Source organism: Pieris napi, chromosome 14 (assembly GCF_905475465.1).
Source record: "Pieris napi chromosome 14, ilPieNapi1.2, whole genome shotgun sequence".
NCBI classification, from domain to species: Eukaryota; Metazoa; Arthropoda; class Insecta; order Lepidoptera; family Pieridae; genus Pieris; species Pieris napi.
In genome coordinates, this window is record NC_062247.1 from 9,081,690 (window position 1) to 9,109,112 (window position 27,423).

Below are 27,423 nucleotides of genomic sequence, written 5' to 3' on the forward strand. Positions count from 1 at the left end.
AGTTTTAGATCTACAATCAATAAAGTAGTTACAGTAGAAAAAAAGATGTCACTATTCTACATGTAATAAATAAGTCTTATAACATAAAACTATAAAATCTGTATTTCTTAGTTTCAATTTCGAGCCGCCTTTAAAAAAATGCACAGGGCTACCATCTTCGGAGTTCGGCTATCAATGACCGAGAACTATCATTACATTACTCTATTTCGTATATACTGGGTATTTACAATCGTTTATTATTTAAAACAAACGTGAGTTGTGTTAAAAATAAATTATTTTAATATTGATAATAAAAATAATACACCGATATTTATATAAAAATACTTTATTCATATTACAGTACATAAGTCTTTCAGTACAATACAGGTACACAATAAAACACAATCCATACTTATTAATCATATAAAAAAGAGAAGTCTATGAAATAAAATTTACTACTCTCTACTAGAAAATAAGTCTTATTTTATAAATATAGTCAAACAACCTTGATTTACTAAATCTCGGAGAAATCGATAACATTTAGTGTACATAATAAAAAAATTAGTAACATTTACGTTTATTTCCCGAAACAAGTTTAAAAATACTGGGGAAATTATAGTTATGTTATATTAGTGAAGATTATTTCTGACTATCGATTCCTCTTTAACAAGTTCAGTAAAGTTGTGATTGGAATTTAAGATTTAGAAAAGAAATTACTTAAACATGTGACAATTCCATCATAGTAATGTATGAATATTGATACAATTAAAACAAACATGGCAAAGCAAATTCCTGTAATATACATGAATTGGCTGGCTTCTTGGGGAGTGGCAAGAAGCTCTTCGCTACTGGCATCACGATCTAAAGCGTCAAATTCTGAAGTATCTGTAAATATAAACAAACCTTAATATATCAGAATACAAAGAGTGTTTCTAAAAGAGCACCATCTATAGTTGAAAAACTAGACTATGGCACCAAACTGTTCTTCGCCTAGGACTGCATATTTAGGCGTCATAGACGAAATTTTCATTCAAATCATTCATTTCATTTCAAAGTACTTCGAATAGACAATATGACATTAAATTAAGGCTTTAATTAATTAAATTGAATATTTAAAATTAAGTACATTTTAGTACTGTGTATGTACCATGAGTTTGAAATATAAAAATATTTTGATAAAACTTTGTTACTGTACAAGGTTTAAGATTTATAAATTTACCTGCTGGAGTTTCAATATCACAAACAACATCTGCCTCTGTTATCTGCAAGTCTAGTAGTTCTTTGACAGATACCAATGCTTCAGCTGGTGCCTCCCCAGGGAACAGATAATCGCAGAAGTAAGAAGTCCCAACCGGTACCAATACACGACGGGGTGGCTCGTTGAAGCATATTTTTTCTGGGGATTTAGAAATGTATTATGTATTTCTAAATGATCTAAAAATATAATGCACCATACGATCATGTAATAAAATAATCCAGTGGTGCTACCCCTACATGTGTATTGACCTCAAATAGCATCCAGTTTAAATGATAATTTGTTTGGGCGTAATACATGCTAGTTACTGTACAATATTAACCTTCAACGTACAAGCAAGTATGAAAAGTATTTATAGAAAGAAATATCCATTGCAAAGCCAGAATTTGAATTATATTCTTAGGGAGCGTTCGAGTATTACGTAACGAATTTGGGGAGGGGGCGTTAAAACGTTACGATGCGGGGCGGGGATTGAGTTACGCGTTATTGTTAATATTATTTTCGACTTTCCAGTGCTTGCCAGGACTTTTAGGTATAAAGAGGCACAAGGTGGTCACGAAACGTTTTACTATACTTGGGTACAGTACTGTACTTGGGTACGGAAAAATGTTACGGCGTGTTACATGGGGGGGGGGCTCAATAATCTCCAACTGCATGACGTAATACTTGAACGCTCCCTTAGTTGATAATTGCAAATATCTAGGCAAACACCGATCAATCTTGTACAAGAAAATGTACAAGAGTAAACATTAATTTCTTTGTAAAGCTAAGGCCAATGTAAAGTATTTATCTTGATTGCTAATTTTTTAACATACTATATGCCTGATCCAATTATTTAATGTTGTAGCAAAGTCTAAAAGTTGAATTTTACCTTCTGGCAGTAAATTGTCATCAATCAATGCATCACAGTGCATAGTGAATCGGGAAGCTAGTGACCTTATTATATCTTGTTTAACAGCCTCCGTAGCTTCTTTTATTGTAGCTTTAGGATACATAAATATACTGGATGCAACAACACCACTAAAGTGTATATGGCCATCACACTCTGAATATTGCACTGTTTCGGGAAAGGTATTTTCCTGAAAAATTTTGTTATCTAAAAGCTTAATATATAAAACGTCTAAAAGTGGTATCATTCACATGGAATAAAACTTTTTCTATTAAACAAGGTAAAATAAATAAACTAGAACCAATGATATATTATAATTTAATAAAAACATTGGAATTAAGATTTCAAATAGCATTAATTGGCAAATAAAATAACCATTTTATGTGGCCATCAAGATATCATCTGTTATACAGTCAAACCTGGATAAGCGAGAGTTCAAGGGAGCACAATCTCTTTCTCGCTTATAGAGGTTTCTCACTAACCCGAGTTTCTCGCTAATGCACCAATAACAAGTCACAGCAAGTACGAATGTGGTAAATATATGTAATATGATAAAATTATGTGCATAATTGCACAACATATATATTTTATTTTATTTAGAACTTATTTACACTTTAAAAAAATTCGTCATTTTCGTTTTGGTTTCTGTTTTTGTATTTTGAATGTTTTACTTTAACTCATAAATTTTGTCGAATATATGTATGTATTTTTATTGTAGCTATATTTCCTCCTAAATAATATAAATTAAGCTTAACTGTCACTTATAGAGGTATAGATAAGTAGCAATCCCACTTACGGAGGTCCACGAGGGAAAAACTACTCACTCTCACAGAGGTTTCTGTTTCTCGCTAATAGAGGTTTTGGGAGCTTAAAATGACGGGTCCCGGCTATTACTCTCACTTATCCAGTTCTCGCCTACCCAGGTTTGACTGTAGATGTTTTTGTGTAATTTAAATCACTGCGCAATGTGTATAAGCAGCTGAGGTGGCTTAATTTTGTTGGGTTATTAAACAATTACGGCCAACTTAAAACACCAGTGTAACACAAGCATACTTACATAAGGCACAAACAAAGACACTTGTATAGATTTAGGATTATCTGTGGCTCTTTTAATAATAATCTTCCTCTTCTTAAAAACTTGTTCTAAAGGTTCTGATGCGTCTTTCAACTCTCCATCAATGAACATAACACACAATTCAATTGTTTTGTGGGCAGACTCCAGTATTTGCTTAAAAAAACCGTTAAATCATACAGGTCACAAAAATATACACCTTTGTTGGAACACATGATGTTTTAAATATGTATATGGTTTTAATTAATATAATTTTTTACTGAAATATAATTTGAATTATTGAATAAATAATATTAAATAATATATAAAACATTCTAACTGAACATATGACATTCATACTGACAATTTGTGGCCACCAAGACAAAACAATGAAAGTTTAAAAATTCACAACCATTGTGCTTTACAAAGAGGATGGCTTCTTTAGTTTTTACCTGAAACTGATGTTTAACAGATATTCCACTGTTCTTCACTAAAACAGGGTAAACCTCATCAAATTCATAATAGCAGTCAAGTCTTTGCCACTGCTGTGGTTTTGGTAGGAACTTCCATTCAACAGGCTTTATGGACATTTTACTTCCCACATCAACTTCAATGCTCTTGCAAGTTAATACTTTTGTACTTGTGGACATATGTAGAATCAACTTTTCATTGGAATTAGGGATGTTACCATACATATATTGATTACTATTGAGAGCTTTATGTGTATAATTCAACACAGACTTCACTTTGCTGAAGTAATTAGGGTCTTCGAAAATATCTTCATCACTGGTGATGAAAATTCCTGTAATTCAAAATAACATTGTCCATATTCCACTTGTAATTGAGTTTACAATAGTCATTAACATATACAGTGGAATCTCCTTAACTGAAATGTCAAGGGAAATGTAAAAAAAATAGAGTTAATTAAGTTTTCAACTTAACAAAAACTTTGAGATACATATGATTTAACTGCTGAAATATCGACTCACAGAGGGGCGATTTCTAAATGTATTTTTCAATTTTTAGAGTCGATTTGAATAACTTTTCAACTTAAGTTTTGTAGTTTATATTTATATATTAAAATAAACTATCATATTGTATATTTAGGGAATTGCAAGTAAGACGTCATTATATTTTACTAACAATGGCTTATGGTGTCCTTTTTGAAATTGAGTTATAGAGTATATGTTTTATCAATATGTTGTAGGGAAATAACATTTAGTTCAAGTTACAAAGTCTAATTTGCGATAACATGTATTTAGGGGTTCAGCCAAAGCAGACATTTTTTTCAACTTACCAAGGTTCAAGTTATAGAGATTCTACTAAATAAAAACCGACTTAGATAGCTACAATTTCTGAATAAAATTAAGGGCAGGTAGAGTTTAGTTTATGATGAAATTCTACATATTGTTTTTGGTTCTTGAGATCAAATACCAGTGTTAAAACACAAGATTGTTATATTGATTGTTATAAAATAACAAACATAATGCATAAACCATGTGGTACATTGTTAATCCTGCTATTGTATATTTGCTTGAATTACTTACATTTTCAGCTCTTTGTTCCCTAAGAAGCGTACAATAAAAATAACATAAAAAAGAAGTCTCCCAGATACAAACCCAGTACAAAAACTCCGCCAGGTAACATTCGGGTAACATGTTTTGCATGATCAGCAACCCATGTCTCTGAGATATCTAACAAGGTACGCAACGGTTCCGGCTTTTCTGAAGCGTAGCTTGCTTCGGAGGATGCATCATTTTTTTCATCCGGCGTACGAGCCAAATGTATTACATTTTCTCGTGACTCCGTCACCTAAGAAAATTGTATGAATAATAATTAATATTATATTTAAAAAGCTCTTTAGCAATTAAAGTTATAAATATACTTACTTGGCCCAGAATTAAGCCAATTACATAAACTTCTTTAGTAGCATACTGTTCTAAATATTGAAGGCAATATTCAGGAGAATACACAGTCCTGACCATATTTATATTTTAAAACTATATGGAGACAAGGTTTTAATTCTTTTGAATACTTTTACGTATTCAAAAGTTACAAATTAAACTAAGATAAATGCAACTTATTTTGTAAATTACGAATACTTGTCACCACAGACTAAAAGGTATATGGAGCACAGATTTGTAGTGTACAGTAGACAGCTATTACCACAGGTGTCTAATTTTCTTTATCAAAGAACGAGTCGAGCGAAATGATAACGAATAATCTATTATTTGACTATTAGCAAAATATCGTAAAATTAGATGACAGAAATTTTGAGAGCTCCAAATTTCAATAAAATATTTCTTCGATATTAGTGTTAAAAGTAGTGATTGATATCTATACCATGATGGCACACCTCTGTTCATTCATTACTAATGCGTGTTTCTACCGTTTTCAATAAAATGTCACTTTTACAAACGAATTAACTTGATCAACTTTGATGCAAGGAATAAAATATTGTTTCAACGTATAATTCAAAGTTTTTTTATAACATGAGCGTTACGGTTTAGACATTTATACAATTTTTTTTCAATACAAATATTAGGTATTAATTAATAGATACCTTAATTCGCAATTATTATTATGTCTACCATTGCTTTTGAAAAAAGAATGGGCTTCTGAGATTCGTTTCTTTTGTCTAAGGTACGTCTGACGTAATACTTATATATTTTGTTAACAAATTTAAAGAGTGAGGTAACTTTACCGTGCTAGTAAACCTTTAGGATATTTCGCAAAAGAACAATTAAATTTAAATAAAAGCCTCAAATAAAAAAACACTTTATTTATGACAGCTCAGCTGGGTTGTAATCTGTTGCGATCCAACTAGTAGTCGTGATAAGCAATAATTATACATTACAAACGACTAGTAAGACAAAAATTAATAAGGTCAGTAATCGAAAACTGAAGGTTGGCCTTTTACATTAACTTAATTACATATTGAGAAATTGCCTGACAGACAATTGAAATGTACGTGTCTATGGCTAAGATTAATAGACAAGTTTAAGTACTGAATAAATATCCCACCCATCAAAATCTATACGATTACGGACTATTAAGTCAGATGGGAAATTAAGTTCGCACTCTGTCTTTTAGAGCTTGTCCAGAAAGGGCAAATTCGCCGCGATTTTCACGGGCGTATTACGCGTCCATAAGGTGCGTACCAACGCGCGAGAATTTGGGGAGGAATTAAGAAGGAGTTTTATTCAGTACGAAAGAAGCTCTAGAGTTCGCGCGTTAACTGGACGCAACAAGGCGTCCCTAGTATCTCGACTCGCGCGCAATACGCGCGTATCAAGCGCGAGTCGAGAGTCTGGCGAAGTGCACGCGATGTATTGGCTGATGGCTCCCAGTACTTAGCCAACGCGCGTATGAATTCGCCCTTTCTGGACAAGCTCTTAGGTTCGTAAACCAAAACGTCAAGACACAATATTTTCCCGAGCACTGTCAAAAATGTGAAACATCATAGACTATATATAGACAAAGTTTGCCAGATTGAGAACTTGAGATTAGAATTTGTGCTTAGTTAACGTTTTAGAATACAGGTTCTAATGGTTACTTAAGTTCCATTCAAATGTAACGGTTAATATTTTAATTCAAGATTAATTAAATTTACACTTTGTGAAATCCATTTCGGGGTGTTGTTCCATGAACCTGTAAAAAAAGTAACGGTTATAAAATTTCTAGTCTGTTAAACTATAGGTATACAACATTAACTTAAAAATTAAACTCTATTTTAAATACTAATAAAATAATAATAATCCAGTGGCGTCAACCCTAAATGATCTTCTGATTTCGTTTCTACGATAATTTTTATTTCATAGATAAGGTAATTAGACTTCTGTCGGACACAATATGTCGTTGATTTTTTGATTGCCGGTTTCCTTGCGATGTTTTCTTTCACCGAGTGTTAGATGCGCACAGACAAAAAGTGCATTGGTGCATAGCCAATGATAGAACCTACGACCTCAGAGAAAGTCACATGCTGAAGCCACTAGACTAACACTGCTTTTGAATACTATTATAACATTGTTGTTGTAGTGGTGTAATTATTGTTTATATAGAAATTTCGTAATTGTATTTGTAATATTGTCTACGCATCATTATTTCGTAATTCCACTTGCACGTGGATCAATGAGTCGCCCTATAACCGCCATGTAAGTCAGAGGACAATAAAGCTAGTGAATTCTATTTCGGTTTTCATTTAGTGTACCTCAAACACTAAACTGGTGACCCCGACGTGATTCGCGGGCGGCCCGACGTGATTCAATGGGAACTAAAAGGAAAATCTAAATAGGGCGGGGCGACTCACAAAAATATGTAAAAATTTGTCGTGCAAGTATACGAAGAAAGCGCACAACAACGGCGAAATCGCAGCGGCACTCCGCAGTGAGGAACAAGATCAAGGACGTCCCAGGAGTCGCGGCCACCACAGCTACAGGAGCAGGTCCGCGTCGCGCAAAAGAAGGACTCCAGGGGATCCAGAGTGGCTCTGCAGGTTTCATTTCCGGTGGAGGAAGAACGCGAGGAGGTGCGAGGAACCTTGTGCCTGGCGTAAAGACAGACAGCGGCGCGGGAAACTAGAACCAGTATATCCGCAGGCGGTGGACGGATGTACTGAGGGACAGGTATCTAGTAATCACCGTTTGTTAGTTAGGGATAGTTTATCTAAGTTTACTTTCCTGATAGACACAGGAGCTAATATTTCTGTAATCCCGAAATGGTGTGTTAAACAGCGCACACTAATTCATTGCGATTTTAAATTATACGCGGCTAATGATAGCGAGATAAAAACATACGGCATATGTTATTTAACAATAACTTTTGGTCTTAGGAGAGATTTAAAATGGCAGTTCATAGTGTGCGATGTTAAGCAACCAATAATCGGGGCAGATTTTTTAAGAAATTTTAGATTATCAGTTGATTTATATAATAATAGATTAGTTGACCTTGTTACTAATTTGTACGTTTGTGGAACAAAGAGTGTAAGCTCGATAGGAGCGGTGAAGTCTATTAGTAGTAGCCAGCCGTACGCGGAATTACTTGAGCAATTCAAGGAAATCACGCGTCCACCTATTTTTAAGGAAGTGCCAGAGCATTCTGTCTGTCATCATATTGAGACAACAGGTCCGCCAGTGTATACGCGTGCAAGGAAGCTGCCACCTCACAGGTATGATTTAGTTAAAAAAGAATTCCAGCTGATGCAGGAGTTAGGGATATGCAGACCATCGAGTAGTCCGTGGGCCAGTCCACTACATGTAGTGCCTAAAAAGAACGGTGAAATTCGACCTTGTGGGGACTATAGAATGCTTAATGCAATTACAAAACCGGACCGTTACCCGATACCTAGAGTTCAGGACTTTACCTATGGTTTACACAACAAAAAAGTTTTTTCAAAAATTGATATTTGTCGAGCGTATCATGTTATAAAAATTAGGCCGGAAGATATTGAAAAGACCGCGATTATTACCCCATTCGGACTTTTTAAGTTCCCAAGGATGACGTTTGGACTGCGTAATGCGGCCCAAACATTTCAAAGGTTTATAAATAGTACGATATTAGCAGGCATAGAACATTTGAATAGTTTAAATGATAAGAATATAACCGGAGAATCATATGTATTCGGGTACCTTGATGACGTCATAATTGGATCAGATAACGAGCTAATACACCAAAAACATTTGCGACTGTTGTTCGAGCGTTTCAGTAAATACAGTATGTCAATTAACTTAGGAAAATGCGTTTTTGGTCAAACAAAAATAGATTTTTTAGGATACGAGGTCTCAGAAAAAGGTATTAGTCCGTTACACGACAAAGTTCAGGCTATCGAAATGTACCCGAAGCCAGAAACTATTGTGGACCTTCGCAGGTTTCTCGGCATGTTAAACTTCTATAGAAATCACATACCAAACGCCGCGAAAGTACAGGGAACGTTAGATAGGTATTTACATGGAGCAAAAAAGAACGATAAGCGTAAGATACAGTGGACAGACGAGGCTAGTAGGGCATTTGATTTGTGTAAGGAGAATTTAAAAAACGCCGCTACTTTATCGCATCCGATTGCAAACGCAGAATTAGCTTTAATGACCGACGCATCCGATTTCAGTATCGGCTCGGTGTTACAACAAAAGGAAAACAACACTTGGAGACCCCTAGGATACTTTTCAAAAAGGCTTACGGAATCCCAAAAGAAGTACTGCACATATGATAAGGAACTTTTGGCGATTTACTCAGGCATCGTTTATTTTAGAGACTTAATAGAAGGTAGGAATTTTACGGTGTATACAGACCATAAACCGTTAACATTCGCATTTAGTAAGTTAAACTCAAATAAAGAATTACCTAGAAGGGCGCGACAGCTGTTATTTATTAGCGAATTTACAAATAACATCCAACACGTAATAGGTAGTGAGAACGCAGTTGCGGACGCATTGTCGAGGATAGAAGAGATAACATTTCCGAACCCGATACAATACGTAGACATCGCCCATGCGCAGGCCGATGACGCTGAGTTAGCAAATTTATTGAGTACAAGTACCGCTAGTAGCATACAATTGAAACAAATGAACTTAAATAATTCTAATGATTTGATTTATTGCGAAACGTCTACTAAAAATATTCGGCCATACATTCCGAAAGAGTTTAGAAAGTCTATATTTGATTATTTCCATGGGTTAGCGCATCCAGGGGTAAAGGGTTCGCGAACACTTATATGTAAAAAAGCATTTTGGCCAAATATGAACAAGGATATAGGGATTTGGGCAAAGACATGTATTCAATGTCAAAAAAGTAAAATAGTGCGACACACGGTGTCTAAGTTAGGTACTTTCGAGGAAGGCGACCGTTTTGCACATTTGCATATCGATTTAATAGGACCACTACCCGTGACGGAACATGGCTATCGGTACTGCGTGACGATGATAGATCGGCGTACACGATGGCCTGAGATTTGTCCAGTTACGGATATGACGGCTGAGACTGTTGCAAAAGCAGTTTATGATAACTGGATCTGTAGGTACGGTTGTCCAATTTTCCTGACGTCAGACCAAGGCCGGCAGTTTGAGAGCGAATTATTCAAAGATTTAATGAAAATATTAGGCATTCGTAAAACACGCACTAGTCCTTATCATCCGCAGGCAAATGGTAAAATAGAAAGATGGCATAGGTCTTTAAAAGCGGCATTGATGGCGAGGTTAAATAATAACGCAGCTTGGTTCGCAGAATTACCTACGGTGATGCTAGGACTGCGAGCAGCGTGTCAGGCGGACAGCGGTTACATAAGCGCAGCGGAATTCGCTCTAGGTCATTGTTTACGTTTACCTGGTGAATTTTGTAGCGATAGTATTAGTAAAATAGAGAATCCGCAAGCGTACATAATTAGATTGAGAGATATTTTAAATAGTATTAAACCTAAACCTAGAGATTGTAATAATAAAAATATGTTTGTACATGCTGATTTAGGTTCCTGTTCACATGTTTTCTTGAGAATAGACGCAGTACGGAAACCTTTAGTACCACCTTATTGCGGACCCTACAAGGTGTTGGAAAGAAATAAAAAGAATTTTAAGATTGCGATAAATGGTAAAATTTCTTATGTTTCAATAGATCGTGTAAAGCCAGCGTATATACTAGATGAGTTTAATAGCAACCAGGTTAGCGGAAACTTAGATCAGCATAAGCAGGTTAATGAACCTTTAAAAACTACACGTAGTGGTAGAAGTGTTAAGCAACCCGTCAGGTTTATGTTTTGATTTGTAAGCAACATACTTAGTAAGTAGGGAATTGCAATTTCAGCGATTGTTCAGCTAATTGCAAAACCAATTGTAAAGGGTATTTCAACAAGAAGTTTGTTTTTCAATTGTGGCAACACCGAGAACGTGATAGTTTTGACATTTAGTTTTTGGCGGTATTCGTAGCAGGTGCTTTGGCAATTATTACAATGAATTCAATTTCGCTCGAAAATCGCATTAAAATAATTCAAATCCACTATAAAAATGGTGGTTCTGTTAAAGTTACATTTCGTAAAATTCGTGATATTTTCGGCCAGCATAATCGTCCTTCTGAGACCGCTGTTAAGAATTTGGTCGCGAAATTTGAGTCGACAGGCTCGGTACAAAATGTGCCAACACCAACACGTGTTCGACCGGGTCGTTCAACAGAAAACATCGCCGCCGTGAGCCACAGTGTTGAAGAAGATCAAAATTTGTCAATTTCACGACGTTCTCAACAATTGGGGTTATCCAAAAGCACAACATGGCGAATTTTGCGAAAGGATTTGGCTTTGAAGCCTTACAAGATTCAACTGGTGCAGGAATTAAAGCTGATCGACCATTCAAATCGCCGCAGATTCGCTCAGTTCATTCAGGAACAACCTGCTGGTTTTTCTGAAAAAATCATTTTTTCAGACGAAGCCCATTTTCATTTGTCAGGGTACGTCAACAAGCAAAATTGTCGCATTTGGGCTTCTGAAAATCCTAAAGCAATTATTGAGAAGGCTTTGCATACTCAACGTGTTACTGTGTGGTGCACTATGTGGTCTGGAGGCGTGATTGGGCCGTTTTTTTTCGAAGATGAGGCTGGAAATGCGGTAACAGTCAATGGATCACGGTATCGCGAGATGTTAACCACTAAATTTTGGCCTATTATTGATGACATGGATATCACTGAAATGTGGTTTCAACAGGACGGTGCCACATGTCACACAGCCAATGAAACGATCAATTTATTGCAAACCAAATTTCCCGAGCGCATAATTTCGCGAAATTCAGCTGTTAAGTGGCCAGCCAGATCGTGTGATTTAACACCACTGGATTATTTTTTGTGGGGCTATGTTAAAGACAGAGTCTATACGGAGCCAATCGAATCGATTGCAGCCTTAAAACTCAAAATCCGTGATGTCATTAACGAAATAGACCCTCCATTTTGCCAAAAAGTGATTAAAAATTTTGATGAAAGAATCAACATCTGTCAGCGTGGTCGTGGTGGACATTTGCCAGATATCATTTTTCATTCATAATTGCCAAACTTTTCTCTTTGTAATACAATAAAAATTTTATTAATTTTCCTCTAAATTCTTTGTTTTATTTTGTTTTAGAAAACAAAGTTCTTGTTGAAAAACCCTTTATTTAGATTAAAAAGAAAAATATGGAATTCATTTATACTACGTATATAGTTATAACATTTACACTTTGTCATAGTTTGTATTTAAAAGTATCAGTAGTCAATTTTTTTTGTGTTTATATGTATCTACTCATTTTTTTTTAAGAAGGGGGTGTATGTAGTGGTGTAATTATTGTTTATATAGAAATTTCGTAATTGTATTTGTAATATTGTCTACGCATCATTATTTCGTAATTCCACTTGCACGTGGATCAATCAGTCGCCCTATAACCGCCATGTAAGTCAGAGGACAATAAAGATAGTGAATTCTTTTATGGTTTTCATTTGGTGTACCTCAAACACTAAATTGTCTTTGACTTTCTGGGTCCTACAGGCACCTACAGGCAACTATGAAAAAAAAGATTTATAAAAACAATAAAAAAATGTGTTAGCTCAATTGTGGGGCTGGAGTGAGTCATACCTTTCGTACGTCAAAAACGTTCTATTTTGGTACAGGAGTCTTCGCGATTATTTTTGTACTTAAACCGGGCTCCTGTACTTCCAATCGTATACCAACTTGTCTTTATTAGTTCATTAAGGGTCTGTTTCACAATGTATGGATAAAGTACCAAATAGCTATCCAACATATAAATTATTTGGAAGATAAATTGTGCTATTTGACACTTCATCGGACTCCTAACTTATGATGGACTTTTTGTGACGAATAGCGCTATCTGACAGTCGTGAAACGCAACAATAGTGTTTATCCTACCAATAAGTAATAAATAGCTAATTTGGAACTTATGTAGAACTTATCCGTACATTGTGAAACAGACCCTAATAATTATATATGTCACCGTAAAATTGTAAACACCGTTAGATTGTAATCTATCTCGCGAGATTATAAACTGTCGAAAGATTGTGAACCTCAACGAACTGCTTACAATTTAACGTATTATTATTCGGTAGTTATATGAAATTGTTGGAAAGTAAAATTAATCTGTAATTGACCAAAGAAGTTGGAATGATAACTAAGTTAGTGTAGTACCTACAATCTACCGAATAATAATACGTTAAATTGTAAGCAGTAAGCTGAGGTTCACAATCTTTCGACAGTTAATAATCTCGCGAGAGAGATTACAATCTAACGGTGTTTACAATTTTACGTTAACATATATATATATAAAAATAAAAAAAATGCCTTTATTCGAGTACACTATAACAACAGTAAGTCCATGTCTTTTAAGTTTTACATTAGTACTCGACCTCCTCCTTTTATTTTTTATTTTATTTAATTATATATATATATATATATATATATATATATATATTGAAAAGTCAGCTATAACAGACTGATTATTTAAAGTATGTTTTATGGAAACTAAGGACAGAACTCCCTTAATCTATACTAAATCGATAATGAGCAACTCTGAGTACGTATACACTAAAACTCAATGTGTGAATACAGTGCATACGGAAAATATATCAAGGAGAAATATAACCAGGAACGCCTTTATCCGCCGAATATTGCGCCATTCTCTACACTTAAGTCAACCTTTTACTTCTGATCTCCGCAATGAGATCACCAAAATATATTAAATTTATTCCATACAACTTAATTTGTACTACAGATTACATTAATTCTCAGACTTCTTTATTATTAATGTATTATACAAATAAATGTCATTGTTCGATTCGGCTACGGGCTAATATATATTAATTAAAATAATTAAAAGTAGTCAAAATAAAATAAATTTAACCAGCTATAAAAGGAATGTTTACCTGAATTAATATAATTTGTATTAAATTTATTCGAAGTTCCGGCACTTTTACAAGTACCTAGGTATTTAATTAGTTTGCAACCAGTTTTTCATGGTTAATCCAAAAAAACACCTTTAATTTTATTAATTCAACTTCTAGAAAACTATCACGGCGCAACTGTTGAATTGTGATAATCAAACGCATTGTAATTCGTAAAATTTAACTCCGTGCATTGGTAATCCATTCCGAGTCGCACACAACAATAAAAATTAGAACATCTTTTGATTAGAAGTTCTTGTTGAAACCCTCAAGTCGATTAATTTAAGGAGGTTTATGTTTACCACACATTTATGAAATATATGTAGCGTAAAGTTGGGATCGCTTCCTTGCCGCGCGCAGTAAATTATTAAAAATAAAATAACCAGTGGCGCTACAACCTTTTTAGGTATGGGCCTGAGATTTATTTATCCGTTTCACGATCATTTGCCCTGCGCCTGACAAACGCCGTCGACTTTTTGGGTCTAATACAAGCCGGTTTCATCACGATGTTTCCCTTCACCGGTCGAGCGAATTTTAATGCACACATAAGAAAGTCCATTGGTGCACAGCCGAGGGTTGAACCTACGACCTCAGGGCTGATAGTTGCACGCTGGGTCAACACTGCTTGCAATAAATTATTAGCTACCAATTATGTCTAATTTCCTACACACTCCATAACTAGGTGACCACTACATGCAACACCTAAATATATAAAATCTACTAAAAATATATTAAACAAAAGAACCTACTTCTTAAGTACGTCTTGCTTCTTCTGTTCATCGCTGGTTGGCAATCCCATCTCCTTTTGCCTTTGATCGTACATCATCTTCTCAACTAGACCTCTGGTCTCTCCATCTAAGTCAGACAGCTTTGATGGTTCTGTTAATAAAAAAAAATCGTTATTGTTTTTTTTTATTTTTTTTTATGGCTCTGGCACGGTTTGTGCATTAGCCAGCGTCAAGTATGAGATTTTTATAATTCGTGCTTTGTCTTTTAGAAATTCGACCATGTCCTCCATGTACGGTTAAGGCACTCGCCCGGTACCGCACAACCCTCCCAAAGGCCGAGAACAAATTTAAATTAAATTAAAACTTGCTCTCGAACCGGGAATCGAACCCGGTACCCCTCACCTAGCTGCCACTTAATAAGACCGCTAGGCTATGAGGCCCCCCATCGTTATTGTTATAAATCGTTGACAAAGTGTTTCTTGTTACCATGGTTACCATATTTTTGCCTGACAAACATTTTTCTAACAATGGTTCTATACTAAATCTGTATTTTTTTAATAATGTGGCATTCATTATATTCTTAAATAAGTTTAACTTATTAAACATGTTCATAATGTTTTTCTTTCGGGTTTTATAAATCAGTTATCAAAGTACTTTATTGTATATTATTATTTTTGTATTGAATTGTCTAAATATGTTTATCAGTGATCAATTTTTTTTTAAATCACGATTTCTATCTATTCTTTACTTACGTACCCCAATCTTACTATGTTTATTTGCAAATTCTAGCTATTTAGCTTATGTTTTAGGCAATTTCTCTTCCACACTCTTCGAAACATTCCACATGAATTTCGTATTGGACAATGTACGTAAAATTTGAAAATTCTTTGACATAGTTTAAATTTTATAATCCCTTTAATGAACTTTCACTTAAATCGACAAATTTATGATATAGACCCTGTTATATTAAAATTATATACACCGAAAAAGATAGTATACACAATTTTGATACATAGGAATAAGCAAATTTTCATTACACAATATATTATTAGACCCTTCAATCACAATAGGCTTTTCCAATTACTGCAGTAGACAATTAGTTTATCAGCCTTCTATGTGCCTGCCTAAACCTATATTTGACCACACCCAGCATCGAAATAAACGCCAATTAAGGTAACTAAAACTGTGCAGGAAAATAACTAACAGTAAAATTCAGAGTCAAGACTTAAACGCTAAGTATATCCCGTATATAACCTATTAAGGTACGATTCCACCAAAATAGCGTGCTTTTTTCCACATTTGTTTACATACATTTTGTGCAAAACAATAGCAGATTATGTAAAATAAAATAGGTTTATTATGGAATATAAGATACAGGTATCACTTATTCCACGTCATTAAATTTGAATCGGTAGACATCCCTACTCATCGGCAAAGAAGACAGAGGGTGTAGGCTGAGAGGAAGGAGTAAAAAACTCTCGGTACTGTTTTAAAATATCAAATCATCATACAAAATGACTATTGCAAACATAGGTAGAAGAAACCAGAAGGAGGGAGATACGGTCTGCTCTTTATTTGTAATAAATTACAAAACTGAACGAAAACCTCGCAGTCCAGATTCCGGAAGCGGCACCTGTTCACAGGCATGACGTGTGAGCCAGCCATTGTTTTACTCAACCATATTTGAGGGAATTTAACGACCCGCCACACAACGCCACCGCCCCAGTCACATTTGAGTAAGCATGACGTACTAAGCGCGTATCGCGTTTGACTTCTGTCTCCACTGGCAAAGCTGTGTGCAACCTGTTCATGAACTTTGTTTGTTCACTGAGAAGATTTTCTGCCGGCAGTTGCTAATATTGACGGGCAGAAAAAATTGTGCTTTGTAATATATTCTTGATCATTCAAAAAATTACTTGGCATGTGTTCGCTTTGGTCGCGGAAGAAAAGAAAAGAAAACTACCTTTAGAAATTAAATACATAGTTCGCGCTAAGTCTCATCCCTGAATTTTACCTATAGTATCTACTAATAAGTTTAACATTGTATTTCGAAATTAAATATTAAACAAACCTGGATTAATTTTTTTAGTCGATATTTCGGGATCCGTTGACACAAGACGACCCCACCAGTTCATTTTGTTAACCTAGAAAAGAATTACTCAAATAAACTGGCACGATCTTAATTATGTTATAAATTTAGAAAGCTGGAAAAAAGGTTTTAACTGTTTTAAGCTGTATTTATCGTTTTCCGACAATAAAATAACACTACCTGATTAACATGTACATAATTATAATATTTTATAATTATTTATTACAAAAATAAAACCATATTTATTTCTTTTTTATTGTAAAAAAGGACTATTAATAATATTATTTGAATGTAGATACTGCCCTAATAAAATTCATTAATAACAGTTATCACACAGTGGTAATTAAAAATATAATAGAAAAATATCAGATCATATGAAAGAAAAGATGAGGTAGTCTAAAGATTCTATATCTTTTTATAAACCAATTATTTTCCTGAACTTTCCTGACATACCTTCTCCAAATTAACCAGCAAAGTCCTGCCATCTTGAAGCACCCACGTGGATTCCTCAATCTTCACATCGGCATCTAGATCGCCATCAATAATAGGCGGCTGGCCCTTAATGCCCACTTTGAGGTGACGTTTGCTAATAACAACGGTCAAATCCCGTGGACGCAGCACTTGACGTAATGGTACACGTAACTGAAGCAAAAATATTCATTTAAAGAAATCTCACAGCTGTTATACAATTCTAAAAATATGTAAAAGAAAAAGTTAAATTAATGGTAATTAATTATAAAAATATTCTTAATAATTTTACTCTGAAACGAGTGGTTGTGGTCTATTTCTGGTCCACATCGTTGTTTCGTCCCGGATACTTAATTATAAAATATCTACGTGACTCTAAAACCATAAACAGAAAATAGAATTAACAAGAACTAGAAATCAAATTTATAAATTGTGAAAGTTTAGTCAAGTCATTGAGTTCGTTTTATTAATATTTCGGAGTTCCTTAAACGGTTCTTTTCAACAAAGTGGTTACCATGGTAACAAATACTATATGTAATGTGCATTAAAATGTTACAACCAGTACGTTGCACGAATTGCAATTAACTCTTATCTTGTTCTGGTAGGCAAATGTTATATATCAATCTTGCTTTAAACTTTTAGTCTGAAGCCTTTTTGCGTTACTCAATTAATAAAAACATTAATAGTCGTAAGAATCAATGTAACTCACATTCATATTAAGTTGATAAAGAGTATAGATTTATGATGCGGGAAAATGAATACGTGAACATCAGTAGAATAATAATTGTATTTCTTGGTATTTCAATACTACAGGGAAAACTTTTTAGATAACAGCCAACTTGGTTTTGATATCTTAGAACAAAGAGCTTTTATTTTTCTTTTTCCAGGCCGCCTTGATCATTAATTGTAATACCTAGTGTAATACCAGCATAAGTTATAGACAAGAAATTGTTTTTTTTTTTTTTTTTTTATAATACCAGGCATAATTATATTGCATGGACAATGGTGAAAAATAATAGAGGCGGCATGGCAAACATTTTATACTAGCAAGTTGGCCACAGCCGTCCCCATAACATTTAAATAATGTAAAGCCTGTTTTATAAAAAAAACGTATTTGCAAGACCCTTGGTTTCCGAGTTATTAAATTATAATATAAACTTTCGATAATTAAACAAAATACACCCTTTGCGAGTGCTTTTTGGTAGCAAGGCATCCGTTCTCTTATTCAGACATACTTGCCTGACATCTTCAGAGCTCCCACAGGGGATTCGCAAACGCAAAACTGCGCAAATATGTACTAAACTTTCCACGATTGACCTCAATGTTGTAAGGATATGAGATACTCTATACTTTTAACAATCTATAACTTATCTCCTTGAAAAGTTAAGATAAATAATTAATTTACTTTATTACTTTCGTTAAAATTAAAAAAATATAATAAAGTGTATTTGTGTAAAGTCATAATTTACAACAGGATATAAATATCATTACTTGCACAACATACGTAGACGGATATAATAATTTGCATTAAAGCTGCGAGTTACTTAACATCATATTTTAAAAGGTCGCTACAATTACTTAAAGATAACATAAGAGCATATTCTTCCTATAAACAGATTGGTATACTTTCGAATATATAATTTCCACTATTTGATGAAGGCAATTAATAAAAATAGCAGCCAAGGGCATGTGAATACAAGGAACAAACTACAGATTGAATAGCCTATTGGGGCAGGGGTATAAAAAAAATCAGTGGCGCTGCAAACTCTAGGTCTGGGCCTCAGATTTTTGAATCTATTTCATTATCATTTTTAAATCTAATAGGCAAGTACGTGATCACTGATCAGCCTCCAGTGCTGGAAACACGCCGTCGACTTTTTGGGTCTAAGACATGTCGGTTTCCTCACGATGTTTTCCTTTTTCTTATACCAATAAAGGTATTTATATTTTTTTTTAATACCAATAAATTATTCAATGACCTTTCGCTTAATCACGAATTGTTTTAAATAAATCTGCTTTGTTTTTGTTATTCCTAATTAATTCATAGATTACTGAGGTCAATAACATACATATTTTTTTATAAAACCTGAATCCTGGTATTTAATATATTACGTAGTCAATCAAAATTCTTGTATTTTTCATGACGTAAATACTATTAATTTTTGTAATTACACTCTTGACATTTATTACAAATGTGTACATAAAGGTTGTTGTCATACGTCAAAAAAATCCTTTTACAATGGGATTTGCCTCCTGTGCTAAGCTTGAATTTCAGTACTTGAATTATGTAACGTATTTGGGAGCCTGTCATATGTTTTATATCATCTTTAATGTGAACTTTGAGTTCTCTGGACATAAAAATTTCAAAAATATGCAGTAATTCAAATTGACGCTATCATTCTTAATTTGAATTTTATTTTATTCGATTATAAAAACACCAAGCATTGATCAGTCCACATTCCATAGTGTTGCACTGGTAACCACAACGCTAATAGCATTAAAAAAAACCGGTCATTCATCGACTTTTATTTATGATATCAACATCAGATGTAAAAAAAGGTAATTGTAATCGTAGTTTTATTGCATACATAGTAATCAAGCTACATGACAAAAAAGATGGAGTTTACATTGTTCCATATTTAAAAGTATATTCATAGCCCATCAGATGTATGTACTTGATTTTTTTAAGATGGCCAGTAATCATATTTTTCATTCAGCCTACATTTTTATGAATTTAAAAATGGAACTGTTTCTTTATTCTATTTTTAAAATCGGACTACGCTGTTAAGTTTATTGGTCCAAGATCCCAGGGCCGCCAGACGTCACGTATTTTCTGACGGATGAAATGTGGACGATTGGGTAGTGTTAGTATGTACTATGATCGTATGCCTACCTGCTAGCTTGGTCAAACGGCCAATTTCCAGGTATCAGGTAATCAAGGTACACAAAAACATTACTTACTTCACGTAAATTCTCATGGCTGATTTTTATATATGTTTTCGAGTGTATAGTTAAAAATAAATTGTCAATACTCCCAGACACTTTCCGTCGGCCATATTGCTTAACAGACGCTTTAAGGGTCTCAAAATAATTAGTCAACTTCACGTAAATTCTGACGCTCCATTTTTATATATGTTCATCCCACAACTATTTTAAAAGCTTTGACAAGAAGACAGACCGATCCAAGGGGCCAATCATCCCCTAAACTAAATTTTAATATCTGTATGAGTGGGAGAGCATTATCTACGCGCATGAGACTGAGTGAGACCGACTGCGCTGTTAAAGCCATGAAAATTACTTGAAAAATTATTATTATTCAAAAAGGGCAAGCAAAAGCCGTTTAATATTTTGAAGAAAAATGAAGAGTACCAACAAGCATTTCACCGTTTTGGTACGTTGGATTTTGTTGGTGATGTAGATGAAGAAGAACGTGTATTCAACATAATACAAAAATTTATCTGTGATGTTTACAACGTTCCTGGAATAGTTGATGTAGATGCTGCCAGACTACAGTTGTTTATCATTTACATACATGGTATCTGATATAAATGAAGAATTCAATCGAAAGAATTTAAGAAACTTCGATGCCAGTAACTTACCACCTTGTAAAAGTAAGCTTTGGCAACAGTTTCGACGGGCTAGCTTTGGAACAATGCAAGTATGAAGATGATAAATATTTTCAACCCCGAAAACAATGGCTGGACACTAAAGATGGTAAATATGATTTTCATTGGTTCGATGGAGATCAATTACCGGGTTTTGTCAGTGAGTCGCTGGAAGAACAATCAGGTAAATTATTTTCGTTTCTCATATTATTTGTATCTTTTTAGTTTTTTCAGACCTTCATTGTTTAACTTGTTTTTTACAGAGGAAGAAAATAAGGATAATGCTGATGATGACGATCACGATTTAGATATTCAATTTCAAGATTGATATTTGTTGATGATGATAATGAAGATTAAAAGCCACTGTTAAGAAATATTGAAGAATTAATATTTTTCCACTTTGTTTCCAAATTTCCAATAAATAATTAATTAAAAAAATTGCTGCTATTTAAATATAAGTGGTATTTTTAAAAAATATTTTTTAGTTCTAATTAATAAATTGAAAAAAAAAAAATTTCGGCTAACTTTAGTACCTATTATTTATTATGTGTCAATTTTTTTCTTATTTTTGTTGCTATAATTTACTTGTCAACAAAAGTTCTAAAAATTATAAAATATCTGTTCAAGTAATTTTCATGGCTTTAACAGCGCAGTCGGTCTCACTCAGTCTCATGCGCGTAGATAATGCTCTCCCACTCATACAGATATTAAAATTTAGTTTAGGGGATGATTGGCCCCTTGGATCGGTCTGTCTTCTTGTCAAAGCTTTTAAAATAGTTGTCGGATGAAGATATATAAAAATGGAGCGTCAGAATTTACGTGAAGTTGACTAATTATTTTGAGACCCTTAAAGCGTCTGTTAAGCAATATGGCCGACGGAAAGTGTCTGGGAGTATTGACAATTTATTTTTAACTATACACTCGAAAACATATATAAAAATCAGCCATGAGAATTTACGTGAAGTAAGTAATGTTTTTGTGTACCTTGATTACCTGATACCTGGAAATTGGCCGTTTGACCAAGCTAGCAGGTAGGCATACGATCATAGTACATACTAACACTACCCAATCGTCCACATTTCATCCGTCAGAAAATACGTGACGTCTGGCGGCCCTGGGATCTTGCTCTATATTGTACTTCCCAAAAGGGCGAACTTTGGAAGGTCTATAAGGCTTCAATGACGTCTATAAGGGATAATGTAAATCTAAATTTGGCAATTTTTCTTTTAACTTCACGATATTAATTATAAATGTTTTAATAGTAAAAAATAAGTGTCGTATTTATTAATTCTCAAACGAATTTAAACAGTATTACTGCATATTTACAACATTTGCGTGTGTTATTATTAATGTAACATTATCATAACGCCTCTTGATTTTCATTATGGTCCTTATATAAGTCATACAAAGATGTCAATAATGTTTATTGAAAAAACAAGGTATCAATAGGAATTCTTTTATGGAGGTCATTTCCGCGATTTAGCAATTTCATCATCGTATTGCACATTGACGAATTAAAATTATATAAATATATGCAACGTTTCTGCTTAATTTACATTCTTATTAGGTTCAAAGCCTTGTACGACAAATTAACATCTTGTTAAGTCTTTGCGCTATGGCTCCAAACAAAGCGATTCGTAGAATAGAACGTTTAGGCCTATTTTTACACGCTTTATATTAGCTTCACCTGTATGTATGTATGTATGTATGTAACCGACTCCTTCGGACTCGATTTTGACCCACTTTAAACGGACAGATTTAATTCAAATTTTGCGCACCTGTCAAAGATCGATGACAATGCAATAATCCGAAAAAAAAATAAAAAAATTTAACTAAAAAATTAAAAATAAATAATAGTTAAAAAAAACTAAAAAACACGCTTTTAAAGCACATCAAACTAAAAAGTGAAAAATAATTCCTAATTTAGGCTGAAAATGGTAATGAATGAGTATTATTGTGAAAAAGCGTGGGGCGCTCTGCGTCATTAAATATAATATACTGTATATATTTAATGACGCAGAGCGCCTATTATAATACCTGCTTAAAAAGCATGTTTTTTAGTTTTTTTAAACTATTATTTATTAATTTTAATTGCTAGATAGGAAAAATGTATTGATTGACAAATGCACAGGGATTTGAACGGGCGTCTAGTAGCTAGTTTTAAGACTGTCTGTTCAATTATTATATGATGAAGACAAAACATGAAATATAAAGAATTCCAGGAATTAATTCAAATTATATTTGAATCCAGATCGCCTGTCACGTGACTACTTTTCGGTCAATTCCTGCGCAGCATGCCAACATCAGTTGTTGCCTCAAGGCCCAGGTCATAGGAAGATGTCATTGTCATGTGTAGAATACTAAGTGCTTGTCTGTATTTGAAGACTTTCCTCGAATTATCTAGATTGTTCTAGAGCACTACGGTAAACCGATTATTTTAGTAAATTATCGTTTAATACAGTAGTATGGAATGGTATTTTCAACTAGAAAATCCCTCACCCGGTTCCAATATCCTAAATACCACTAGTAAATGTTCTCTGGTTAACTTGCTTCTCGATGGACCCAGATCCAGACCCAGCTCGTTATCAGAATTCTCAATCTGTATATCGGGGACTTTTGGCCAAAACGCGTTCTCCGGAAAGGAGGGATAAATGGAATGATGGGATGCCTGGGGTATCTAGAGGGTACACTTAATTAAAATTTTGTTAAAAGGTTGGGGCAATTTGTGATTGTAAAGTATATTAATTGCAAAATTAATACACCAATTTTTTTTTACGATTCTCCAATGACAACATCTTAAAGTGCGCTAGTGCTCTTAGAATTATAAAATATCGATCGTTTCGGAGACAGTATGAAGCTCTCACCTTTATTAAGGGTATCTGGTGCCATTCTGCCTCTAGGGACCGCAAATAATCTTTGTTTCCGCCATCTCAAATAGCCATTTGGTACAAATAAACGTAGTTCTTGTTATAGTTAAACCGGTGTAACCATATCATATTACCATTATTATATGATTTTTAACCTTAACATTATTACATTAACATGTAATTTAAAATAATTAGATAAAGAAACCGATTGTCTATCGCACAAAAACAATAATTGTTCTACAAGGAGAGCGCCACTAAACGCAGCCGATGCGTGCCGACCTCGCATTCCTCGCAAGGACGATACATGATCACAGCATCTGTTTGACCGGATAAGCTTGCTTACTCATCAATAGATTTTGACGACAAGCTTTTAAAATTGTCTAAATTTACCATAATAGATATCTCTTACACTATTGCGATATAATTTTCACTTGCTCTAGCTTAGTTCTCGAGATGTAGCGAGGTGAAATAAGAGGCTCAAAACCGAACACGATGCAGACACACTGTTGTGGACACCCTCTGCCCCATCCAGGGTACATAGGACATCAAGTTATTATATATATAAATATTAAGTGCTAATAATTATGACCGATAAGGTGGATGCGTAATGGCTTTCAGATGACCTTCCATCCATGTGTGATTTATTTATTATTTTACTAAATTATAACTTAAGATATTTCCCTAAAAGGTATTTTCAAGAGTAATACTGAATTTCAAATTGTGTTTATGGGTAAGAAGAGCCTTAGTGCATTTATTTTAAAAACCATTAGGGCAAGTGTGTTTTACATATTATTATACTATTGCATAAAGTATTAGTACTATAAGGGTCTGTTTCACAATGTACGGATAAGTTCTACATAAGTTCCAAATTAGCTATTTATTACTTATTGGTAGGATAAACACTATTGTTGCGTTTCACGACTGTCAGATAGCGCTATTCGTCACATAAAGTCCATCATAAGCTATGAGTTCGATGAATGTCAAATAGCACAATTTATCTTTCAAATAATTTATGTGTTGCATAGCTATTTGGTACTTTATCCATACATTGTGAAACAGACCCTTAGTGTTATAAAGTAATCAATAACTTGTCATAATTAAATACATTTTAAAAGAATCTGTTTAAATAGCTTCCTAAAATATTTATTCATATATAAACAAACAGAGACACGAGATTTCGGCTCCAAGTAGCACTTACTAATTGAACTTTAATCTTCTCATTTAAATTAGTTTTATTGACGAGGACGTTATTTAAATACGCACTAGAAATCACAAATAGCTGTATTTGTTTCCTTATTGCACAATGCCGCTTAAAAAAAATACAAATTAACTATTTGGGGCTTATAGTACGTATTTCACAATAAGTATTGAATATTTGAACCCATACATATATTTCTGGCACAACGTCAAGTAGCTTTTAACCCGCCAAATATTAGGTTAATGAAAGCTTGACAGTAATAACAACTAGGTTATTAAAGACACGATGAAGTAAGCCCAAAGACTCCGAGACGCATGATTGGTAGAACAATCATCAAGTAATTAGATTTGAGCGTGTGACTGAGTTAAGCAATTCCGAGGTAATACTTTTCAAGAACCTTGTGAACTGGTATGGTGCTATTATACCGTCACACTTTGCGTTATCTTAACCCATAGAATTTCTAAATCCCGTAGCTTTGTGATTAAATATGTTACAAGACATCCTTTAGACGCACATACATGTGTGTCGTATCTTCGTAATGCGAAACTCACGATACAATAATTGCTCAAAAACGAAGCTCAATTGCAAATCTTTACAGTATACAATCAATCGACTTATGAGAAATAGAATTTGTTTATCATTATTTCTGGGCATAATCGCTTGCACTCTAGGAAAAAATTCCTTCATATAATTTGATTACACGACCGATGAATACATTCTAAATATTCATTCTAATACATTCTAAATACGATTCCAAACACTTAATACTTAATTTTATTATATATATTTTTTTAAATATCAAAATCTTCTGTCTAACTTATCAATTACATTGTCAGGCATTTTTCGTTTACCACCGCCCACAAACGAACACAAGGTTAGTTTATGCACTGTCTTCTTTTTCTAGCAAATTAACGATGTTATCACGAGAACGTGACTACGATTCCAATTTAACTAAATGTAAAAATTCATTTGCAGTAAACAAAGACAATTAAAATTGATATGATATTGGTTTTTCTTAAATAATTATAAATAATATTTACATGAACAATTACAGTGTAGACTCCACTCGATTTAACGACAAACCACCTAAAGCGTCGAAATCAATCGGCTTTGGTTGGTTTAGCTTGTCTTCTATACAATGATACACTCTACATAACATTACGCCCACCCTTAATAATTACAACTAAAGAATAAAAGTACTTTTTATGTTGCCGAAATTAGTTAAAACTGCGGAGCTGTGTACTTTATTTTGTCCCTTTATTGTCCTAGCCCGTAAACTCGACTATCGACATCATACGTCCCGAACTGTCTAAGAAATCCGTTCTTTTGTTTACAAATTGGTATTGTTTGAGCGTGATTTATCACGAAGATGCATCAATATCGCAACATATGAATAAAGTAAAAAATACAACATAATTTCTGGTGCAGCAAAAGACGTCAAGCGATAATAACAGACTATACGCAATAGCGTTCAAATAATAATTGTGTTTTATGTAATTACTAACACTAGTCTGAAATAAACTTGTTCTTTTTCTAATACAGATTATTCTTCTTTCCATTTAACGACAACTCTTTGTAACGTCAAAATATGCACAATCCCTTGAGTGTCGTTATATAGAGTTTACACTGTATATATAATGTTCACATGAACGTTAAACAATCGGACAAAAATAGTAAAATTATAAATCTAATTTTAGACTTAATTTGCATATTATGTATGAAGATTATAGATATATTCAGTATAACCTCGTTTTAAGATATTCCAAAACATAATTAAGATGTAGGTACAAGATTTGTCCAACTTGGTCACTTTATCATCATTATAAGCATGACGCTACATCTCATCGGTCCTTGGTCCTTGGAATAAGAACCTCCAGTCGGTCCAAGTTTCAGTTTGTCAATTACAACATACCAATAGGTATATTAATAGGTGTAGTAGGGCTGTCCCTTGAATATTTCATGCAAGTGATTTACCAATTAATTTACTTCGTATGTAAGATGTTTTTGTAACTTCTAAAATTAGTAACAAAAATTCACATAGCATTATAACCGGATTATCAATCGTATTTGTCTTGATCGCAAGATTGAAAGACTTCCAATATAGGAAAAGTAGCGACTAAACAAACGCCAACTGTTTGAGGTACAGCCTGGTAGGTACTGTATTATAACAAGGAAAGACCAGTCCAATAAATAAAACCATTGAACTTGAATACACGCGCCTTTTTATTGGCGTAACGTCATCTGAATCGTAATTTCTTTCCGAGTCCCACCATGATTCAAGAGGATCGGCCTTGCGCGGTTGCACAACCACTGGGCTGGTCATTTAGACGTCATTTTAGTATACGTGACCCGACTTCTGTTTTGCACACATTGGCCTCTTGACAATCACTATACAAGT

General features: G+C 33.9%; 2 protein-coding genes across 3 annotated transcripts in view; both read right to left on the reverse strand.

Annotated features, from left to right (window-relative positions):
- Nucleotides 1-309: 309 nt before the first annotated feature.
- On the reverse strand, nucleotides 310-5,296 carry LOC125056045 (protein odr-4 homolog). Its single transcript, XM_047658896.1, has 7 exons — nucleotides 5,064-5,296; nucleotides 4,794-4,986; nucleotides 3,627-3,976; nucleotides 3,181-3,351; nucleotides 2,106-2,313; nucleotides 1,199-1,375; nucleotides 310-864 (listed from the first exon to the last, which is right to left on the reverse strand). The coding sequence occupies exons 1-7, from the start codon at nucleotides 5,157-5,159 to the stop codon at nucleotides 674-676; spliced, it is 1,386 nt and encodes a 461-aa protein (XP_047514852.1). The 5' UTR covers nucleotides 5,160-5,296; the 3' UTR covers nucleotides 310-673.
- A 645-nt stretch (nucleotides 5,297-5,941) lies between these two features.
- LOC125055891 (nuclear migration protein nudC) overlaps nucleotides 5,942-27,423 on the reverse strand; it is a 41,823-nt gene continuing 20,341 nt past the window's right edge. For both annotated transcript variants that reach the window (XM_047658581.1, XM_047658582.1), the window contains exons 6-9: nucleotides 17,341-17,529; nucleotides 16,870-16,942; nucleotides 14,820-14,949; nucleotides 5,942-6,825 (exon numbers count right to left, since the gene is read on the reverse strand). In XM_047658581.1, coding sequence (XP_047514537.1) covers nucleotides 6,774-6,825; nucleotides 14,820-14,949; nucleotides 16,870-16,942; nucleotides 17,341-17,529 — 444 coding nt within the window. In that variant the 3' untranslated portion in view covers nucleotides 5,942-6,773. The remainder of the gene's footprint in view (nucleotides 6,826-14,819; nucleotides 14,950-16,869; nucleotides 16,943-17,340; nucleotides 17,530-27,423) is intronic.

What these genes read in the sequence shown, in the direction of transcription:
- LOC125056045 (XM_047658896.1), bottom strand. Translation starts at nt 5,159, where the DNA reads ATGGTCAGGACTGTGTATTCTCCTGAATATTGCCTTCAATATTTAGAA. An exon ending in TTGGCTTAATTCTGGGCCAA is followed by an intron (nt 4,987 to 5,063) that starts GTAAGTATATTT and finishes CAATTTTCTTAG; the next exon opens with GTGACGGAGTCACGAGAAAA. An exon ending in TGGCGGAGTTTTTGTACTGG is followed by an intron (nt 3,977 to 4,793) that starts GTTTGTATCTGG and finishes TTTGAATTACAG; the next exon opens with GAATTTTCATCACCAGTGAT.